Genomic DNA, 16,794 nt, shown 5'->3' with positions numbered 1-16,794 from the left:
TGCAGTGAGGCTCTCTTCTCCATAGCTACCAAATACAAACAAAAACAACTGTGTTTTTTTGACATTTCAGTTATGTCTGAAACATTCTATAGTTCACTCCAGAGGTTTGCTCCCAAGTGGCTCAAGCTGATAACTAAACAAAACACTGATTTTAATCATCTAATCTGCCAGCAAATTACATAGTTGATTTACATTTTTGTCAGTAGCTTCTGGTTCTCTATGGATGAGTTCTCATACTACTGAAAATGCTAACTTGAAAACAAAAAGTTTAACTCAATTATATAAAAACCTTTATAATCGGGTTTAAAACCATTTGTTTCTCAACCACAGTGATGCCACCAAGCACACTGGTAGAATTTAACTACTCATTAATCACGACAATTCAAGGCCCTTCAAGAAAAATGGCAAATCACATGGTCAGGGATGGACATGACCACTTGTGTCCAAACTAAACATTACCAACTCTTCTTATGATTCGGTGTTCTCAGTTTACATTCAAAAGTTAAACTCTGGATGAGAACAGGTTTTGTCTCAAACATTTTAACACGGAAGGACATGGAAGCCTCAGAGCACATGAATGAGAGTTCTTCCCAGGAATCTGACTTCTGCCCTGCACAGTAATATAAAAGTTATTGAATTAGTATTGATATTAATATTAACAGTTGCACGAAAGGAGTTCTTGATTTTTAAAATTTGATAGAATTCCTCGTCTCTAAACAAAAACCCAGAATGTATTAAAAGGCAAAACATCCATCCAATATACCACCAGGAAGCTAAGATAGCTATGGTAAAGATGAATCAACAAACTGTTCATCAAACAGTATGTGTACCCAATAAAACTTCACCTTTGTAACTACAGAAAGAACTTGGAAAGCAAAGCCCAGCATCAACAAGAATAGCAGACTCATTTATACTGTTCCGTGTTTAGTATCATTTGTAAACTTCAGTGCATTCTGACAATGAAAGTAGCTACTTTATATCAAAAACTGCAATTTCAGGACCTATATTTATACCCATGGCGCAGAACAATTGCTCTGTTCTGCCATAAAAGTATTTTTGCTTATTAAAAACAAAACTTGCAAAATTCTTAAATTCTATACATATGTATAAATTCCTTTGTGTACACCAACTTCGTGTAATTCAGAAGTTGAGCCATGTTGTTTTATAGCCACCAGGATCATTCTTACATGTGTGCAAGAAAGGTATAAAGCAATTCTAACCATCTCCAAGTTTGCTTGGTCAGCAAAAAAATAGCAATAAAAAGAAACTAGGAAATATCAAATCAAACAAGTTTCTATTAGCTGTGGTCCACAAAAGAAAAATGTTAAACCACTCAAGGAAAATATTGGGGGTGTTTTCTGTTTTGCACGTGACAATTGCAAGTATGTGGTGCAGGAGACCCATAGATTTCAAAACACATGAAGTGGACAAAATGCACAGGTATGTCTACTCAAGTCAGTCTTGAATTAGATTTGTTTTCATTAATCAATCATGCTAACCAATACTAACATCAAAATTCATATCTGTAATGGAAAATACAATGCCTGACCTCTTAATGATCAGGTTTCCACTGTCTACAGGTTTTATGAACAAAACACCAGAGATGTGTCATGGCAGAAACAGGAATCTGAAAATAGGAGGCTGTATTTGACTCTGCTTTTACACCTTCCTAGAAGTGTCTGTGCGCGTATTCAGAAACAGAAGTTCCTGTGTGCAAGAAGCAGTTTTATGTTTGTGTATTCCAAATAAAGACATAATGTACTTACAGCTAGTATCTGCAACATGCAACCCTGCATACTTTGTCTGTATCAAGCTGTGGATCGTTGACTCTCGAGGAGTGCTCCCAAAGCCTCTGTGCCCTCTTCTGCTCACCACAAGCATTCTCAATAGCCTTTGGGAGGCATGCAGGGCCATTAGCACCCTTTGCTCCCGGGGAGGGGAGTGCAAGTGCCTGCTATAACATGCCTCAGGAGAGACAAATATGCACACACACACACTCTCTTTCTTAGTGTGCTAGCTAAAAACAGCTGTAACACCCATCCACCCAACTGAGGGTCTGAGCATGGCTGGGTCTAAGGAAAAGTGGTTTTAAAAGCACAGCCAGACAGACCTTCAGCACTAATGGGATATCTCAACTGGACTGTGTTTAGAATTGTGGAGGATATAGTCCTTAGGGGTAAAGAAGCATGTCGTTAACTGGTTAAACTTGTTTGTGCATCAAGAAGTCTTGTCAATATTGAACGTTTTTCCCCCTACTATTCATAATGGGGCTTGGAAAATGAATTTACAGCAATACTAGCATGAAATTCTGCAACAACTCAAAATGGAAGTAAAGCATGACTTACTGGGATCACTTTGTCCTTCCAGAATATTAATAACAGTGTACATGTTAGGTCTGTTATATCCTGATATTTTGACAGTAATTAAAATAAGTGAAAGGAGATCAAATAAAACTGAATTCTCCAAATTGAGGAAGTCTCAAGCAGAGACCCCACAATGAAAAGACTGTCTACAGGAAAGACGTCGAGTTCTCATTAACAGGCAGAAACATACTGCATGGGACAATTACTTCCAGAGTATTTAATCTGAGTTAACCAGGATGTTGTCATCCCTTTGCCAGAATCCCTGTGGAATTTTAATCAAAGATGTAATGTAATAGAAGTCCTAATATACACAATGTAATAAAACCAGAAGGAACATATCGTATCATTTGAAAAGATCAACAGCAGAATAGCAATTCGACAGAGGTAAATACAGATTTCTATAGCCTCAAAAAAAAGGCATAAAATTTCCATAGCAATAATCTACAGAGACAGAAAATACTCATCGGGTTGGAAAGATCCAGGAAGCACAAATTACTCTTCAATTATCCTGCAAATATCCTGCAAAATGAAAGAAATTAAGTCAGCAGGCAGACCTGATAGAGTATTTTTTTTTTTTTTTAAGGTGGATTTGAGGTTTGCTTTTATCTAATTATTTTGTGGCTGTGAGGAGGGGAGAAGTTTGCTCCTAGACATACAAAGACTCCATCAAGGTCCAAGCAGTAAAGGCAGCTCTGGGCTACTGTGTAGGAGCTGTGAATAATGACTCCTAGGATCCTGAGGCTGCTCTCCAAAGGCAAAGAAGTGTCAGCCAGCAGCGACAAGAAACATGACTTTCAGGTACCTGTATCTAAAAGACAAAACACAAGTACACCCAGATATCAAGACCAAAAAGAATTTTGAAAACTAACCCACCTATGTTATGTTGAATAAGGGAGAATCAGGAAAACTACATACGTGACATAATGTCACAGGCTAGGCTGTCTAAAGCCAAAGCTAAAAAGCACGTACCTCTTTCATGTCTGAAGATCAACCCAATGTGAACAAGAGTAACTCCAAACCCCAAACGGTCTGGTCATACAACAGCAATACATATTGTACCTTATTCCACATATGTTCTAGCTTTTTGCTGTCAGAAATGTCCACAGAAATTTCCATCTTCAGTTCAATTTTGATCAATAAGTATATATCTCCTTATACATATCCCAAAAGGTTCAACTGCAATAATTATGAATAAAAAAGAAACGCCAGCTTTTACTCATCTATTGTTAACCTTTTTTAATAGTTCACTAGTTCTGACAGTTCTATAAACTTACAAAAGTAATTTCTCTAAGAGCTAAGATGTCCTGCTTATAGAGCAATTATCCAAAGATTAGTGTTTGGTAATTCATTTATTCTCTTCAATGAGCAGAAATAATGGGGATTGGTTTTCCATGACTTTAAGCAGTTCATGCTCATTGCTACCAGATGCTCAAAGTCATTACAATGAATCAAAGCAGGAAAATACATTAATTGGATTAAAGAGTTACTTTTACCTTTCCCTCTTTCCGATTGAAAATGGAAAACCATTTTACCTCATTTAATAAAAGGAATGCAAAAATAGATGTAGTAAAAATAATAGCAAGCCTAGTAAAATAACAGAGGAGTAATCTCATTTTCCTGCATTTCTCTTCTGGTTTGAGTGCCAGGAAAAGCAACAAGTTGCAAACAAGTCAGCTACAGGAACTGTAGAAAGCTGTGCTTCACAGTGGCTATTTGCATCAGCAAAGTATTGAGAGCACCCATACGCACAGGAAGTCAGAGCCCCTACATCTTGCTGCTGAAGACCAAAACAACAACAACAAATTCTTAAGAAATGAATTGGCTAGATAACATTTTTACTTAAGAGAAGTAAACAAGTTCAGGAAGATAAAACACTAAAATACTCCTCTAGGCATTTTCTAATTGGGCAGCACTGACCTTTCCAGATGCTGCTCAGTATCTGGAAGGGGGAAAAGCCTGGATTGAGACACTAATTTTTAAGAAAGTTTTAAGAAAAGAAAGAAGGGGGCCTTCATTTGCATGCAGCAACTTGGGAGCAACACTAGTTGCTCACACCTGCTTAAGCCAAAACACAGCACACTATTCCAATGATCTATTTTTGTATCAACTGATCTACTTTCATAGACACTGAAAGCATTACAGAACAAGAAAGTATAACACAAGTCAAATAAATGATTTTTTAAAACACTTAGTATGCATTAGCTTATTTAAAAATGAGACTGCTAATGTGAAACAATCGGGACTTTTTAAATCAAGAGATCAGCATGTCTAATATTTAGGCTTTAAGCTCAGTTTTTCAATTGTTGTTCTACTATCTAACCTGTAATACCAATATAATCCAAAAGTATCTACAAGTTCTATGTTAAAAGATGAATACTTTCAAGTTTTACTTGTTAGAATACTGTCTAAAGTCTTTTCCTTAGAATAAGAAAACAAGTGGAAGCATTCTGGTAATGTATTTGCTTATTGTTTGCTTTTTACCTAGAAAACCTCCAAACTTCATTTACAGGTAGTCATCTTCATAAGGTAGACACATGACCAGAAGTGTCAAATGGCATACTAGCCCAGCCAATATTTTAACAATTAAAAAATTAGTGACTGGCAGGCGCCAAGTGGCGTCTCCCAGATACTGTGGCAAAGCATTATGCCCTGCCATGACAGCTTGAAGAGCAGTAGTTTCAGAGAGGCAGCAATTTCCAGTTTTCAGCTCCTACCAAATCCGGGGCTCAGCATGCATGCACTCACTCTCCAGAGCCAGGACACAGAAGACGGGCAGCACCAGTCTGTTATGTATAGCTGGGACCCTGTAATCCTGCCAACATCAAAACTGGAAGCCAAGAGGTTACAGATAAGAAAATCACACGGAACAGCTACACCTTCCTCTGAGAACATGCTTTAGAGCTCTACCAATGTTAGGCAAATAAACTGCTTCGTCTTTCTTGAGGTATTTATACTGATTTTTCTTCTGTATAGCTTAACTTTGCACTTTAAGAAACTACATTAGAGGCTGAAGCTCAGAAATCACCCGGAAGACAAGCCATGGAATACAGCTAAATTACTAGCTACACGTGGGGCATCACACAGTTCTATGGGTGTTGTTTGCTGTATGATCCTGACAGGCTCTGATAAACCTTTAAAATGGAAGATAATTCTGACAACAGAAACCCTAAAGATCCAACTAACTGAGTTTGTGATCTCTACTAGCTTGAAATGGTGTGAATGTCAGGGAGTATGGGTTCTGTTACTGTCAGAGCTAAGACTGTACAGATGGAACAGGTACTCGTGTAAACGCATGACATTTTTGTTGTGCCCACCAACAAATATGAAATGCTCAGATGAGACACAGGACATTGAGTGGGAGTCAACTTCCACCTTAAAGCATCCAATTGCAGGTGTCTGTGTGAGCGAGGAGTCAGAACTCCCACTCAAGTCAGTAGAGATCTAGTCAGCACATGTAGGGTAACCTGCAGAGTAGATCAGCCCACCCTGAAGCAGAGGCCTGCACCTGGCCAGCTGAGCAACTCCCTGGATCCCATTGAACATACAACTGGATCTCCATCAACTATACACTGTGAGCTGAATCCGCACCTTCGCAGGTCTCTCCTGGAGAAATATCACTCATTTTGCAGTGCTGCCTGAAAGTGTCCATGTTGCCCTGCATTTCAACACAGCAAAACAGGCAAGCAGAATAAGGCAAAAGGAAAAAACACTGATACAAGCAGTGCACACAGTACTGGTAGAATGTGATGCCAAACACCACTGAATTATTTGGCAGCAGCGCCATTTAGGAAGGCTCCAACTGCACCCCAGTTCTGACTTTCAGAACGTACTTCAGCCCTCAGACAGTCACATTGGCTTCAACAGTCCCATAGTGATCCAAATAAAACCAGGAAAAAGAAAAGCAAGGAGGGGAATAACTATATATAGTTTATTTATTTATGATTTTAGCACATGCCAGAAATAACTGCTGAGGGTGAAAATGAAACTTAATACCTTTAAACCTATACTCCTTAAATCAGAGACCAGCCTAGAGGCTAGCTCTAACATCCCACGGTACTGCTTTTTGCCACAAAACATTCGTAATATACATGACTTACTGAACTGAAATTCATTACTTAGAGTTTCAAAGGATAAAGGCTTTACAATTATGAAATGACTTTAAACAAAAAAATGAGAGTAGCTACTATTAGAAAAAGTAATAAAAAATTGAACACCAGAGTTAGGTCACACTGAATAAACTTCTGTGGATACAAAGAGTAACGCTGTCCCTATCAATTTTGTGCAGTACTGCTCCAGCCGTCCCACTAAGCTGCCCCGTTCTGTCATTGACTCCCTCCCCACTCGGTGCACACCTTCAAGAGTCGGTGATTTCACTGCATGAAACTAAATAGGTTCATTAAACTGCTGCACTATGAACAAAAGATTTTGATACGTACAGGGGTGAGAAAACTGCTAATGCTCCATGCTTCGATTTGTAAAAATTAGGGTTACTCTGATAGGATTAGAAAACTCATCTCAAGCTTGCACATTTAAGCTTCCAGACAGCTTCCTAATGCTGATTTAATTTTCTAGATCACTGCCTGCACCCAGCTGTGTCAGAAATTATAAGCTGATAGTTTTAATTTCTTTCAAGTTTGGAATGCTATGTTGGGTTTTCAAGAGCCTAAGCTACATAAATACTTCAAAGATCGGAAATAACTCAAAGGTACAAAGGAATAAGGGGCAATTTCAATTTGCTTTTTGTGTGCCCAAACCATAAATGCTTTCTTAAAATCAATTTTCTTCAGTTCTGTCACGTGACACCTCAAACAAATGAGCTCAAGGGGCCACAGGCAGTGTTTTCACAAATAAATTGAAACAGAACCTAAAAGTCATTCTAAGTTATATATTCAGCATTTGGGGAAAAATATAGGCACATTAAATCGACCTTCTGGGAAGATTGTTACTCTGAACCATGATACATACCACTGACATGTTCAAAATACGCACCATAGTTCACGCTCTTGATTTCAGTGTCACTTGCTTTGGATGTTAGTATCATTTCTAGGTAAAGCACCATTTACCACACCTTCTTCTTTTCAGGAGAAGAAAAACAGCATTAGATAGCAGCTGGTGTCACTAACCGGCTCAAACCACACTGAAACTAGCATAGTACACACTAATCATGGCAACGAGTAGTCTTTCAGTCTCACTTAGCTTATTGAGATTCTTCTAATCCCACTTTGAACTAAACTGCAATATTATTTGATGCCGTCACTTTTTAATTGTTCTCCCAGCATATTTAATTAGGCAGCAACACGATCCTGTGTTATAAGTAAGCCCTGACTGTACAGCCCAAAAACAGTCAGACTCCTGATGTTTTCAATAGAATTTACAGGCCTCCTGGGGCATATGAAATCAGTTTCTCCTTTATACCAAGATTTTTGTTGTAAAATTGTTTATCCTATATACTACTTAGCTGCCACGCTGACTCCAGTCCAGAGCAAACTAAGAAGCTCTTTAAGAGACATCTGGATCGTAGATGTCTGGATGTAGAAAATAAACAATGCAGATTCACAACAGTCACTCCAAGGACAGCAGAGCTCTGCCATGCCAATACCAGAAAGTACAGACAAAAGCCTCTGATGATAAGGCCCATCTAAATATTCACTACAGATCAGTCTTTAATGAATATTAATGTTCCTTTGCTTTTTTTTCCTTGGATTCTTTGGCTCATAAGCACTCAGCGCAATACTCAGTCAGAGCTCAAATGAGGATTTCTCTCACTAGAAGAAACCTTTTTTTGGTGTTACAGTTGAGAAATGGTGTTTTGCAGCAGAGCAGCTTTCCTACCTTGTACACAAAAACAGTGTTCTTTGTCATCATATAATGAACTTGCAATTATCAAAGCTGTGCTTTGTTCCAAAGGAATGGAATGATCTTTCCTTCTAGGCTGCAGAAGCAGAAAGCTTAAAGATCCCAGTTTATTTGGGATGCTCCACCATGGAGTTTTATCCATGCTCATAGTTACTGCATTGATAAAATAGAAGGAGTAAAGATGACTAAGTATTTTATAAATCTGTCTCCAAACTTCTTTACAATGAAATAGAAAGATTTTTAGGGTACTTATCCAGTTGCATTTTCTATTTGGATCTTTATTAGTGAAGCGTCTTGTATTAAATGACTAAAATTCAAACCATGAGACAGAATAAACTCTACTGCCCGCTTTACAAGTGATTTGCAAGAGCACCGCTAGTTAGAAATTCAAATAATAATAAACAATGAGCTAATGTGCTTTAAATTACTTATTGTTCCTCACATAAACATTCTTAATAATGCAAAAGGAAAAAACATACCCTGGAGTACTTTGGGCATGTATATACTTCAAACTCAACCCTACTGAACATAAGCACACTGCAAAAAATAGTTAGCAAGAAAGTTCACTAGTCCTGCTTATGACAGCCACAAGGCAACAAGAAACTTGCTTTACAACTTGCGGTCCAAGTCCACCTAAGGGAGACAGCGCTCCATGGGATCAGAATCGTGCTGCTAATAACAGCAAGAGGCTGGCGTCAACATCCCAGTAGTCTCTTCCCATGTGTGGGAACTAATACTGATGATTTTTAAATTGGTCCCATCCTTGCTAAAGAGCTGCTACTCTAACTTAGCTATTGCAACAAGTCATTCCTATCCAGTTCCCATGAAAATTAAAGGCGGGATATAAAACAGAGCGCCTATTATCTAATAAATTAGATTTATGGAAGTAAAACAGAATGTAAGATCACAAGGGAATGTTTTCTCATAGCGTTATCCTTTCTGTATACATTTGCTGGAGATTCAACTGCAATAGGCTGCGGCTGCTTTAACCATGTGTGTTCACAAAACAAAAGATTAAAAATTTGTAAAAGATCTATGACAAAAAATCTACGTTATTCCTTCTACCGCAGCAGCAGTTCTAAAATAAGTCAGTTTTATCATCAGAGTGCCACATCAGCTTGGCTGCAAGTCATCAATCCATCTCCTTCCTTACAGTTCATGCAGCAGAAACAATTTTAAATTGGGCAACGGCTTGCTAAACGTAAAGAGTGTTAATTGAAAGTCCTTATTTTCCCTAGTAACACAAACCAGTCTAAGAAACAGTTTTATGAATATTTTGTTACAGAACATGATTTTTGAGGGGTGGGATTTTATTAAAAGTTGTTATTAAAAGTTATCTGTAACCCAGACTGACAAACCCTTCCCTTCTTCACCGTGACATTACATCATGTTTTTTGAAAGTAAACAGCAAGAGAATATCAACAATTCTGACCATCAAATTTTATTAATGTTTAGCAAACCAAAAACACTTTCACATGACTGATCAAATACTTTTACCTATTTCCATCCAAGTGTTTTATCTGTATTAATAAACTAAGCCACAGCACACTAGAAATGAGGAACTGAAATAGAGATTAAGCTTCCAACAGTAGAACAATTATTCCACAGCTAAATCTGAACCCACCACCCTGTTCCTCAGTTAAGATTTCCTTCATGCTCCTCTTTGAATAGCAAACTTCTGTATGAAGGTTAGGAAACACTAAGTTTCACACAGCTTCTGGACCCTCACACAAGGAAAGGTGATGGCCTAGAGCAGAGCTCTAGGGGAGCAGCGGCGGTGCCACGAGGCGCAGCCACCAGCGGAGTGATTGCCCCTCAACACAGCGGGTCTCTGCCCAGACAGAGCTGCCGAGGGAAGACGCAGCACTGCAGGACTGGACCCCTCACCAAGGGAGCAGCAGAGGGACCGCTGGTGGAACTGAACATCTCACCACATGAAGGAAACGTGAGAACCTCAACACATGGCACAGTGTCGGAGATGGCAGGGACTGACTGGGCCTTCTCCATGACCCTGCAGCTTCAGGAGTCCGAACCTGCAACCACACTGAAGGAACAGCAGGCAGACAGTGCAAGTTAGGGAGAATCCAGCAAAGAGCTGTGATGGCCAAGGAACGTCTGATGCACAGTGAGACACAGAGCCAGGGGTGGTTAGGCTGGGAAGAAAATCCTCACGAAGGGATATGGGGCCAGCGTGCATACCTGAAGGGAGGAACTGGAAGAAGATTGAGCCAAACTCTACACAGTGGTATTCAGTGGAAGGACAAGATGGAATGGTCATGAACTGAAATACGGGAAATCCCGTTGAAACATAAGAAAAATCTTTACTGTGACGGTGGTCAAACACTGGAAAAAGTTGCCCATGGAGGCTGTGGAGTCTCCATCCCTGGAGATGGTCAAAACCCAACCAGGCACGGTCCTGAGCACCATGCTGTGGTAGACACAGCTGCAAGTGCAGTAGCTGCGGTAAACAATTTCTAGAGGTCCTTTCCAACCTTGGCCATTTTGTCATTACCTGAAGTTACCAAATTAGCCCAAACTGCATAAAAAAGTATACAAATTTAGAGGTGTGCTATAATACAGTTTGAGAATGGTCAATCACATTTCAGCATGCAGACCAAGTAGGTAAATAAAAGGAAAGGAGCCCGATAACATTTAAACTTCAAGTGAACCTTTAACAACGCTGCATCACAAGAGGCTGAAGAAATCAAATAATAAGAAACAAGACTGAATACTACCAGGAAACTAGTGTCTGGAGGCAAAGCAGACTAAGTTAAAAGACAAAAATTACCATTATGGTTAGGCAAACAACACTGGTGCATCTTGCTGAGTCTAGCAAGAGGGTCTATTAATAAACATACAATTTGCTAACTTCCTCTTTAGACAACAGTTATTTAGACTAGCTTAAAATCAGGAAGGGATTTGAGGAACATCAAAGAACACTGGCCAAAATGGATGAATAAGAAGAAACTGAGCAGACTACTGGGACCAATTAACCAAAACAAATTTGAAAATGAAGGGGCAATACATAGTGGAAAGCTTCAAAACCAGCTATCTGAACTGCGCTACATGCACGTATTGACAAAAAGCAGCCAACATTAGGTTATATCAATAATGCAAAATAGATAGCACAATGCCATCACAACATGACTTACGCCATAAGACAGCAAAGCCTCATCTGGAGTATGACACACAGTACCTTTCTTCTCCATCTTGCAAAAGAACATAGAAAAATTAGACAATGCCACAGAAAAAAAATATTAACCTACAGCATGAAAATTGGTAAGACTTGAGAGGTTTATCCAAAGAAAAGACACAGGGGGACACATGTGAAAATACGTACACACACCAGCTGCGCACCACACACACACACCCCTGTCCTAAAAAGCCACTTCACCTGAAAGCAAAATGTCAGATGACAGACCAGCAAAACATTCAGATAAGGTATGTTCAAACCAAAGAAGGAAAAAAGTTTCTTCTGCTACTTGGAAATCAGATTGGTTTTCATCCAGGTTTTCTATCTGCAGCACAGTCCAACCACGTGATGCTTCTTACTTGGATTAGAAATGAGAGTGCTCAATAAAAAGTTTAGAAATTGCTGTTTTAGGGTGAGGCTAGGAACCAGTTTTAACAACGTCTAAAGAGCCATCAGGCTACATATTTCTCTTACGAATAAAAAATAAGCCAAAGGAAGTTTCATTTAATAGTTTTAAGAAGTTTTAAACTGTTTTAACGTCACGTTAACTCATGAACTCTTTCATTATTTACTTGGATGCATATAACTAGGTTAGCATAGCTACAGGCAGGCACTAAACTACAGCTAGCTGTTTAGTGCTCCAAGAGCACCACCAGTTCTAACAAAACATCATACACTAACAGCAAATTACACTGCACAACATTCAATAGCATTTTGATTTCATCCAGCTTGTCACCTCATAAAGTACAGTAAAATTTTTGCATTTATGAGGATTCAGTTGAAGGAGATTGTTGAGTACGCAGTTTGTCTGAAAGGCAGCACAGGCAAGTGCTTAACTTGAGGCACCTGCATCTCACATGCAGAATGGTTACAGTAGCCAGTCATTCTTATACTTTTATACCTGTGAAACTGAAGTACTACTTCTAAAGATGGCCATAAAAACTGGTACAAGCACACCTCTTCCTGAAAGTCTTAAAATTTGTCATTTTTGCTGTATTTGCTAATTCATGACTCCACTGAAAAACATATTGCATGCCACAGGACTGTACCAGAATGACAATAAATGAAGGGTCCCACTAATTTAACTAAGCAAGCCGCTCTGATGTGCGCATACTCTATTACAAGCTCATAATTGTCAATTTATAGACTTAATCCTTCTTTCTTTCATCATATCTATTTTATTAATTAAAACAGTCTGGATTTTTATCTGTCAAATCTAAGTCCCGCCATCCAACTTTCATTGCTCCAAGCCAAGGGAGAGTTGTTTGTAGACCACTTTCCCCTTTTATTAGTCAGACCATCCTCAAGCCTCCCACACAACAAATTTCCAAACTAAATCCTTGTTTTGACAAGTTTCTCTGAAAAGAGAAAAAAGGGCTATTAGATTGTGATATATTTCATTGCCATTGTTTTTTTCCCACCCAATTTGTTTCTCAAATGCAATGAACTTTAAACAATGAAAGGACTGGTTTCCTGAGACTGCAGGCACATTTTTCTAGAAGCTTGATACTTCGCATTAGGAACTTTTCCTTTTCTGCAGTTGTGCATCAATTAGCTTTTGAACAAACAAGAAATGCATACACAAGGAAACAACAGATGCTTACAAAATGCATTACATAAGCTATGAAAACAATTATATTTTGAGCAATATAATTAACAAAATATCGTATACAAGTTAATGTTCAAATTTTTTCATCAAAACTATGTCAGAATCAGGTGCCCCTTGGAGAGATTTTGAATTTGTAAAGAAGTTTGCCAGTTCTTCCAGTAACAATCATTCTAAATCCTGAAACAATGTTAAGTGTAGTTACTCAGCTTGTTTACCCAGCGTGGATTCTGCACTCTGGAGATAGCCCAGCTGCCTTGCCTGTACTTTTGGTTCCTTCCACTCCTTATTTACAAGGCTTCTTGACTGCATTCTCCTCCCTCCTGCCTCCTCCTGTTTTGCCTTTCATGCACATTAAGTATTCATCCATTAAAAAAAAAAAATAACAGAAATAGCATGTGCTATAGTCTACTTCATTCCTCTTTGCAAGGAAAACACAAGGCAACAGACAACTACTACCTTGTCCTAAACAAATACCTCCAGCAACAAGCATGCTTCTGGCAACAGCTAAGTAATTTTGTAATTATATTAAAAAGCTGGATTCTGTGGTACTATGGATAAACTGCTGGGGTCCCAGAAGAGGTGATCTGGAATATTTACGGTTCTCAAAAATCACCATTCTGGATTTTAAAGGTGACCTCTCCTCAAAGATTAGAATATTAAACTTTATATTTCAAAGCAAAACCATACAGCAAGAAAACTTTCACTACAAATCCCACTTTTCAGATCCACTAAGTCCGATTCACAAACTCAAGCTGCAGTCAGTTTGAACAAGAGACTAACTAGATTAAGCACCATCATCGATACCCCTGTGAATGATCTGGCTAGGGTTGTCTCCAACACTAAAATCATACTGACTTCATCCATTTTCATCCATTAGTCATCCCTTCTCTCTCTAGTGTGCCATCTAACCCATCAGTGGTTCAATAAAAGCAACCCTAAGAGCATTTTGCCATTTCTGATCATAAATCCCCTTTCTGACAAGCTAAATAGTGCATCAAAGTTTTAGTTCAATCTGACTCTCAGTCTTATCCTCATCAAGATCACAAACAGCAAACAAGCAGTTTAAGACAACAAAAATCCAACATCAAGGAACAAAAAGCCATGTTTGACAGCTGCTGCTTAGTCCTTACGGCACCTGCCCTCATCAGGGTACTCTCAGGTGTGAGAAGAGAGAGCACCTTTATAGCTGCAGTTGTTGACTGAGTTGCACTTTTGTATTTGCAGTCCCTTCTCCTCACAAGCACACAAGTCATCTAGCCAAGGCAGCTATTTGAGGCCATTTCCCCTGAACCTACACCTGTCTGAATTTAAAACAAACAAGCAAAATGAACATCATCTGCATGACTGAAACCATAGCACACCTGACAACAAACAAAACAGAACGCAGCTGTAGCTTTTTTTTTTAAAAAACAAAATTAGGAAGAAAGAAGTGATGCAGATCACCGTGACTGCATCCAACAGGACTCAAAACTCTTCCTGCTTTTCTGAACAGGCTGCAAAACAACTAGGCTACAAAAACAGGTCCCACCCCCCCTTCTCTGAGGCTGAGTGAAGTGTCAAAAACATGGGTGGAGCACGCCCTCAATCCCACCTCACTTTAAAACCAGTGGCGCAATTACTTTTCTGGAGGGTAAAAGATAATCCCAATCCTCCCTCCTCTTGTTGATTGTTTTGACTTTGACACCATAACCTAACGAGTCACATTTTTTAAGCACAACGACTCTATTTTGAAAGGCGGCCAGTAAAGCATCAGGTCTCCAAAAGCAGCAGCTATCCCTCTGCCCCACGAAGGGAGGGAGCAGCAACCACCGGTGTCATTTCTCACTCCTGACCTGCCAGTGGCTCCCAGCCCCGGGTGCAGGTGTTTTGGGCACCTCCTCTGACCAGGCACCCGGCCCCGTGCATCCATCTGCCCCCAGGGGCAGGCGCTGTGACAGCTGATGTGGGGACAGGCACAGCACCTCACCTTCCTAGCTCAAGAGCTGTAGAGCTACATACCTTACCTGGCACCACAAGCAGCTGAAACACCGGGGAGTGCAACACTTAGCGCTCCACCACAGCTTTCTTACTCGGTGCAGAGAGAACACTTGCCTTGGTTGTTGACTCGAGACAGAGATATTGCTGTTAAGTTGGGGGGAGCAAGGAGGGAATGGGTTCTCCTCCTGCACCTCAACTTCAGGCCCAGTTTGCCCCAGAGTTAAGGAAGACGATTTCCAAAGCTCCTGTAAAGGTCTGTAATAACTCCGCACTGCAAGTTTCCTAGAAGGCTAACACCTCTGCAGGGCTATTTCACTGGAACGCCTTTTTTTTTTTATTTTATTATGGAGAAACAAGAACACATGAGGCAACGCTGGTTGTTTCAGCGCTCCTTTTTAGTACTTTGAGCTGCGTGTTTAACGAGCGAACTCCGTTCTTATTTTCCACGGCAGACTAGTCGCGGTAAAGGCGAGAGGCAAGAAGCACACCCCCCACGCCAGAGCACCGGGCGCTTCTCAAGGCGCACACACGTGAAGCTGAGCCCGGCTGAGCCCGTTCGCACCGCGTGTGCCCAAAGCGGCTGCGGGGAGCGGGGACGGCAGCGTGGCGGCACCAGGACACCCCGGGCCTTCCCCAAACCCCATCCCCTCGGCCGGAGCCCCCCGGGCCCGGTCAAAGCCACCACCCCCCCCCCCCGCCCCCGGCGCCCCTCACCTGTCTTGAAGGCCATCTGCCGGTCCTCGCTGCCGCCGAAGAGCTGGAGCATGGAGACGAAGAGGACGCCGCACGAGTTCTGGATGCCGAACACGGCGCCGTTGCACCACATGGCAGCCAGCATCACCACCCAGCCCCAGCCGCCCTCGGGGGGCTCGCCGGGACCCTCCCCAGGTCCCGGCACCTCCGGCCGGGGCACGGCCACGGCTCCGCCATCGCCGCCCGCCGGGCCCCGCTCGCCGCCGCCGCCGTTCTCCTGCCGCAGCCCCGCCGGGGGGGCGCCCGCGGGACCCCCCTCGCCCTGCGGCGGCAGCTGCTCGCTCACCGGCGCCATCCTCGGCCGCCTTCCTCCTCTTCCTCCTCCTCCTCGCAGCCTCACCCCCTGGCCGCGGGCATCCCCCAGGGCCGAGGAGCCGGCCGTGCGCGCCCCCGACCCCCCCACACACACGCGCGCGCGCGCGCACGAGGCCTCCGCCGCGCGCCGCCGCCGCCGCTTTATTTTAAAAGGGGGGAGCCCCCGGGGGGGCGGCAGCGGCGCGAGGGCTTCTCCCCGCTGCTGATTGGCTGGCGGCTGGGAGGCGGGAGGGGTGGGGGGGGCGCGGCTTCGCCTCCCTTCCCTTGTCCCGTTCCCCCCCCCCCCCCCTTCCGCACCGGCGATAAGCGCTCGTGGCTGGGGGGGGGGCGTGAGGCTGGGAGGCGGCCGTTAACGGCCGTTAACGGCCGCCTCCCAGCCTCACGCCCCCCCCCCCCCCCCGCCCCGAGCCGGGAGGAGGAGGGAGTGAGCGAGACCCCGGGTCTCGAAGCGAGCCGGTTCCCCCGCGTTGTTAACGATAATAAAGTTTAAAAAAAGGCAAAAAAAAAACACCCCAAAATGCTAAGCGAGGGGCGCCCCAGCCGTCCCCCCCCACACACACACACGTGTACGTTAACGGCCGTTGCGGCTCCCGCTCGCCTCACGGCCCTGAGGGAGCGGCTCTCCCGGACAGCTCCCACCTGCCCGCGGCGCCTTACCCACAGCCAGGGGTGACCGCGGTGGAACTGTTTCTCCCCGGGTTTCTTTTCTTTTCTTTTTTTTTTTTTTT

General features: G+C 42.2%; 1 protein-coding gene across 4 annotated transcripts in view; it reads right to left on the bottom strand.

Annotated features, from left to right (window-relative positions):
- The window catches only part of SLC16A10 (solute carrier family 16 member 10), a 73,282-nt gene extending 57,012 nt beyond the window's left edge, over window positions 1-16,270 (bottom strand). The window contains exons 1-3 of one of the 4 annotated variants that reach the window (XM_083831552.1): window positions 15,713-15,828; window positions 11,372-11,428; window positions 1,767-10,431 (exon numbers count right to left, since the gene is read on the bottom strand). In XM_083831552.1, coding sequence (XP_083687678.1) covers window positions 1,767-1,914 — 148 coding nt within the window. In that variant the 5' untranslated portion in view covers window positions 1,915-10,431; window positions 11,372-11,428; window positions 15,713-15,828. Of the gene's footprint in view, window positions 1-1,766; window positions 11,340-11,371; window positions 11,429-15,712 lie in introns of those variants that run through there. The other 3 variants (XM_083831553.1, XM_083831550.1, XM_083831551.1) reach the window with 3 other exon arrangements.
- Window positions 16,271-16,794: the final 524 nt, after the last annotated feature.

Source organism: Anser anser (genome assembly GCF_964211835.1).
Source record: "Anser anser genome assembly, chromosome: 3".
In the NCBI taxonomy this organism is placed as follows: domain Eukaryota; kingdom Metazoa; phylum Chordata; class Aves; order Anseriformes; family Anatidae; genus Anser; species Anser anser.
The sequence above is the reverse complement of the archived record's forward strand: the minus strand, read 5'-3'. Positions and strand labels throughout refer to the sequence as shown.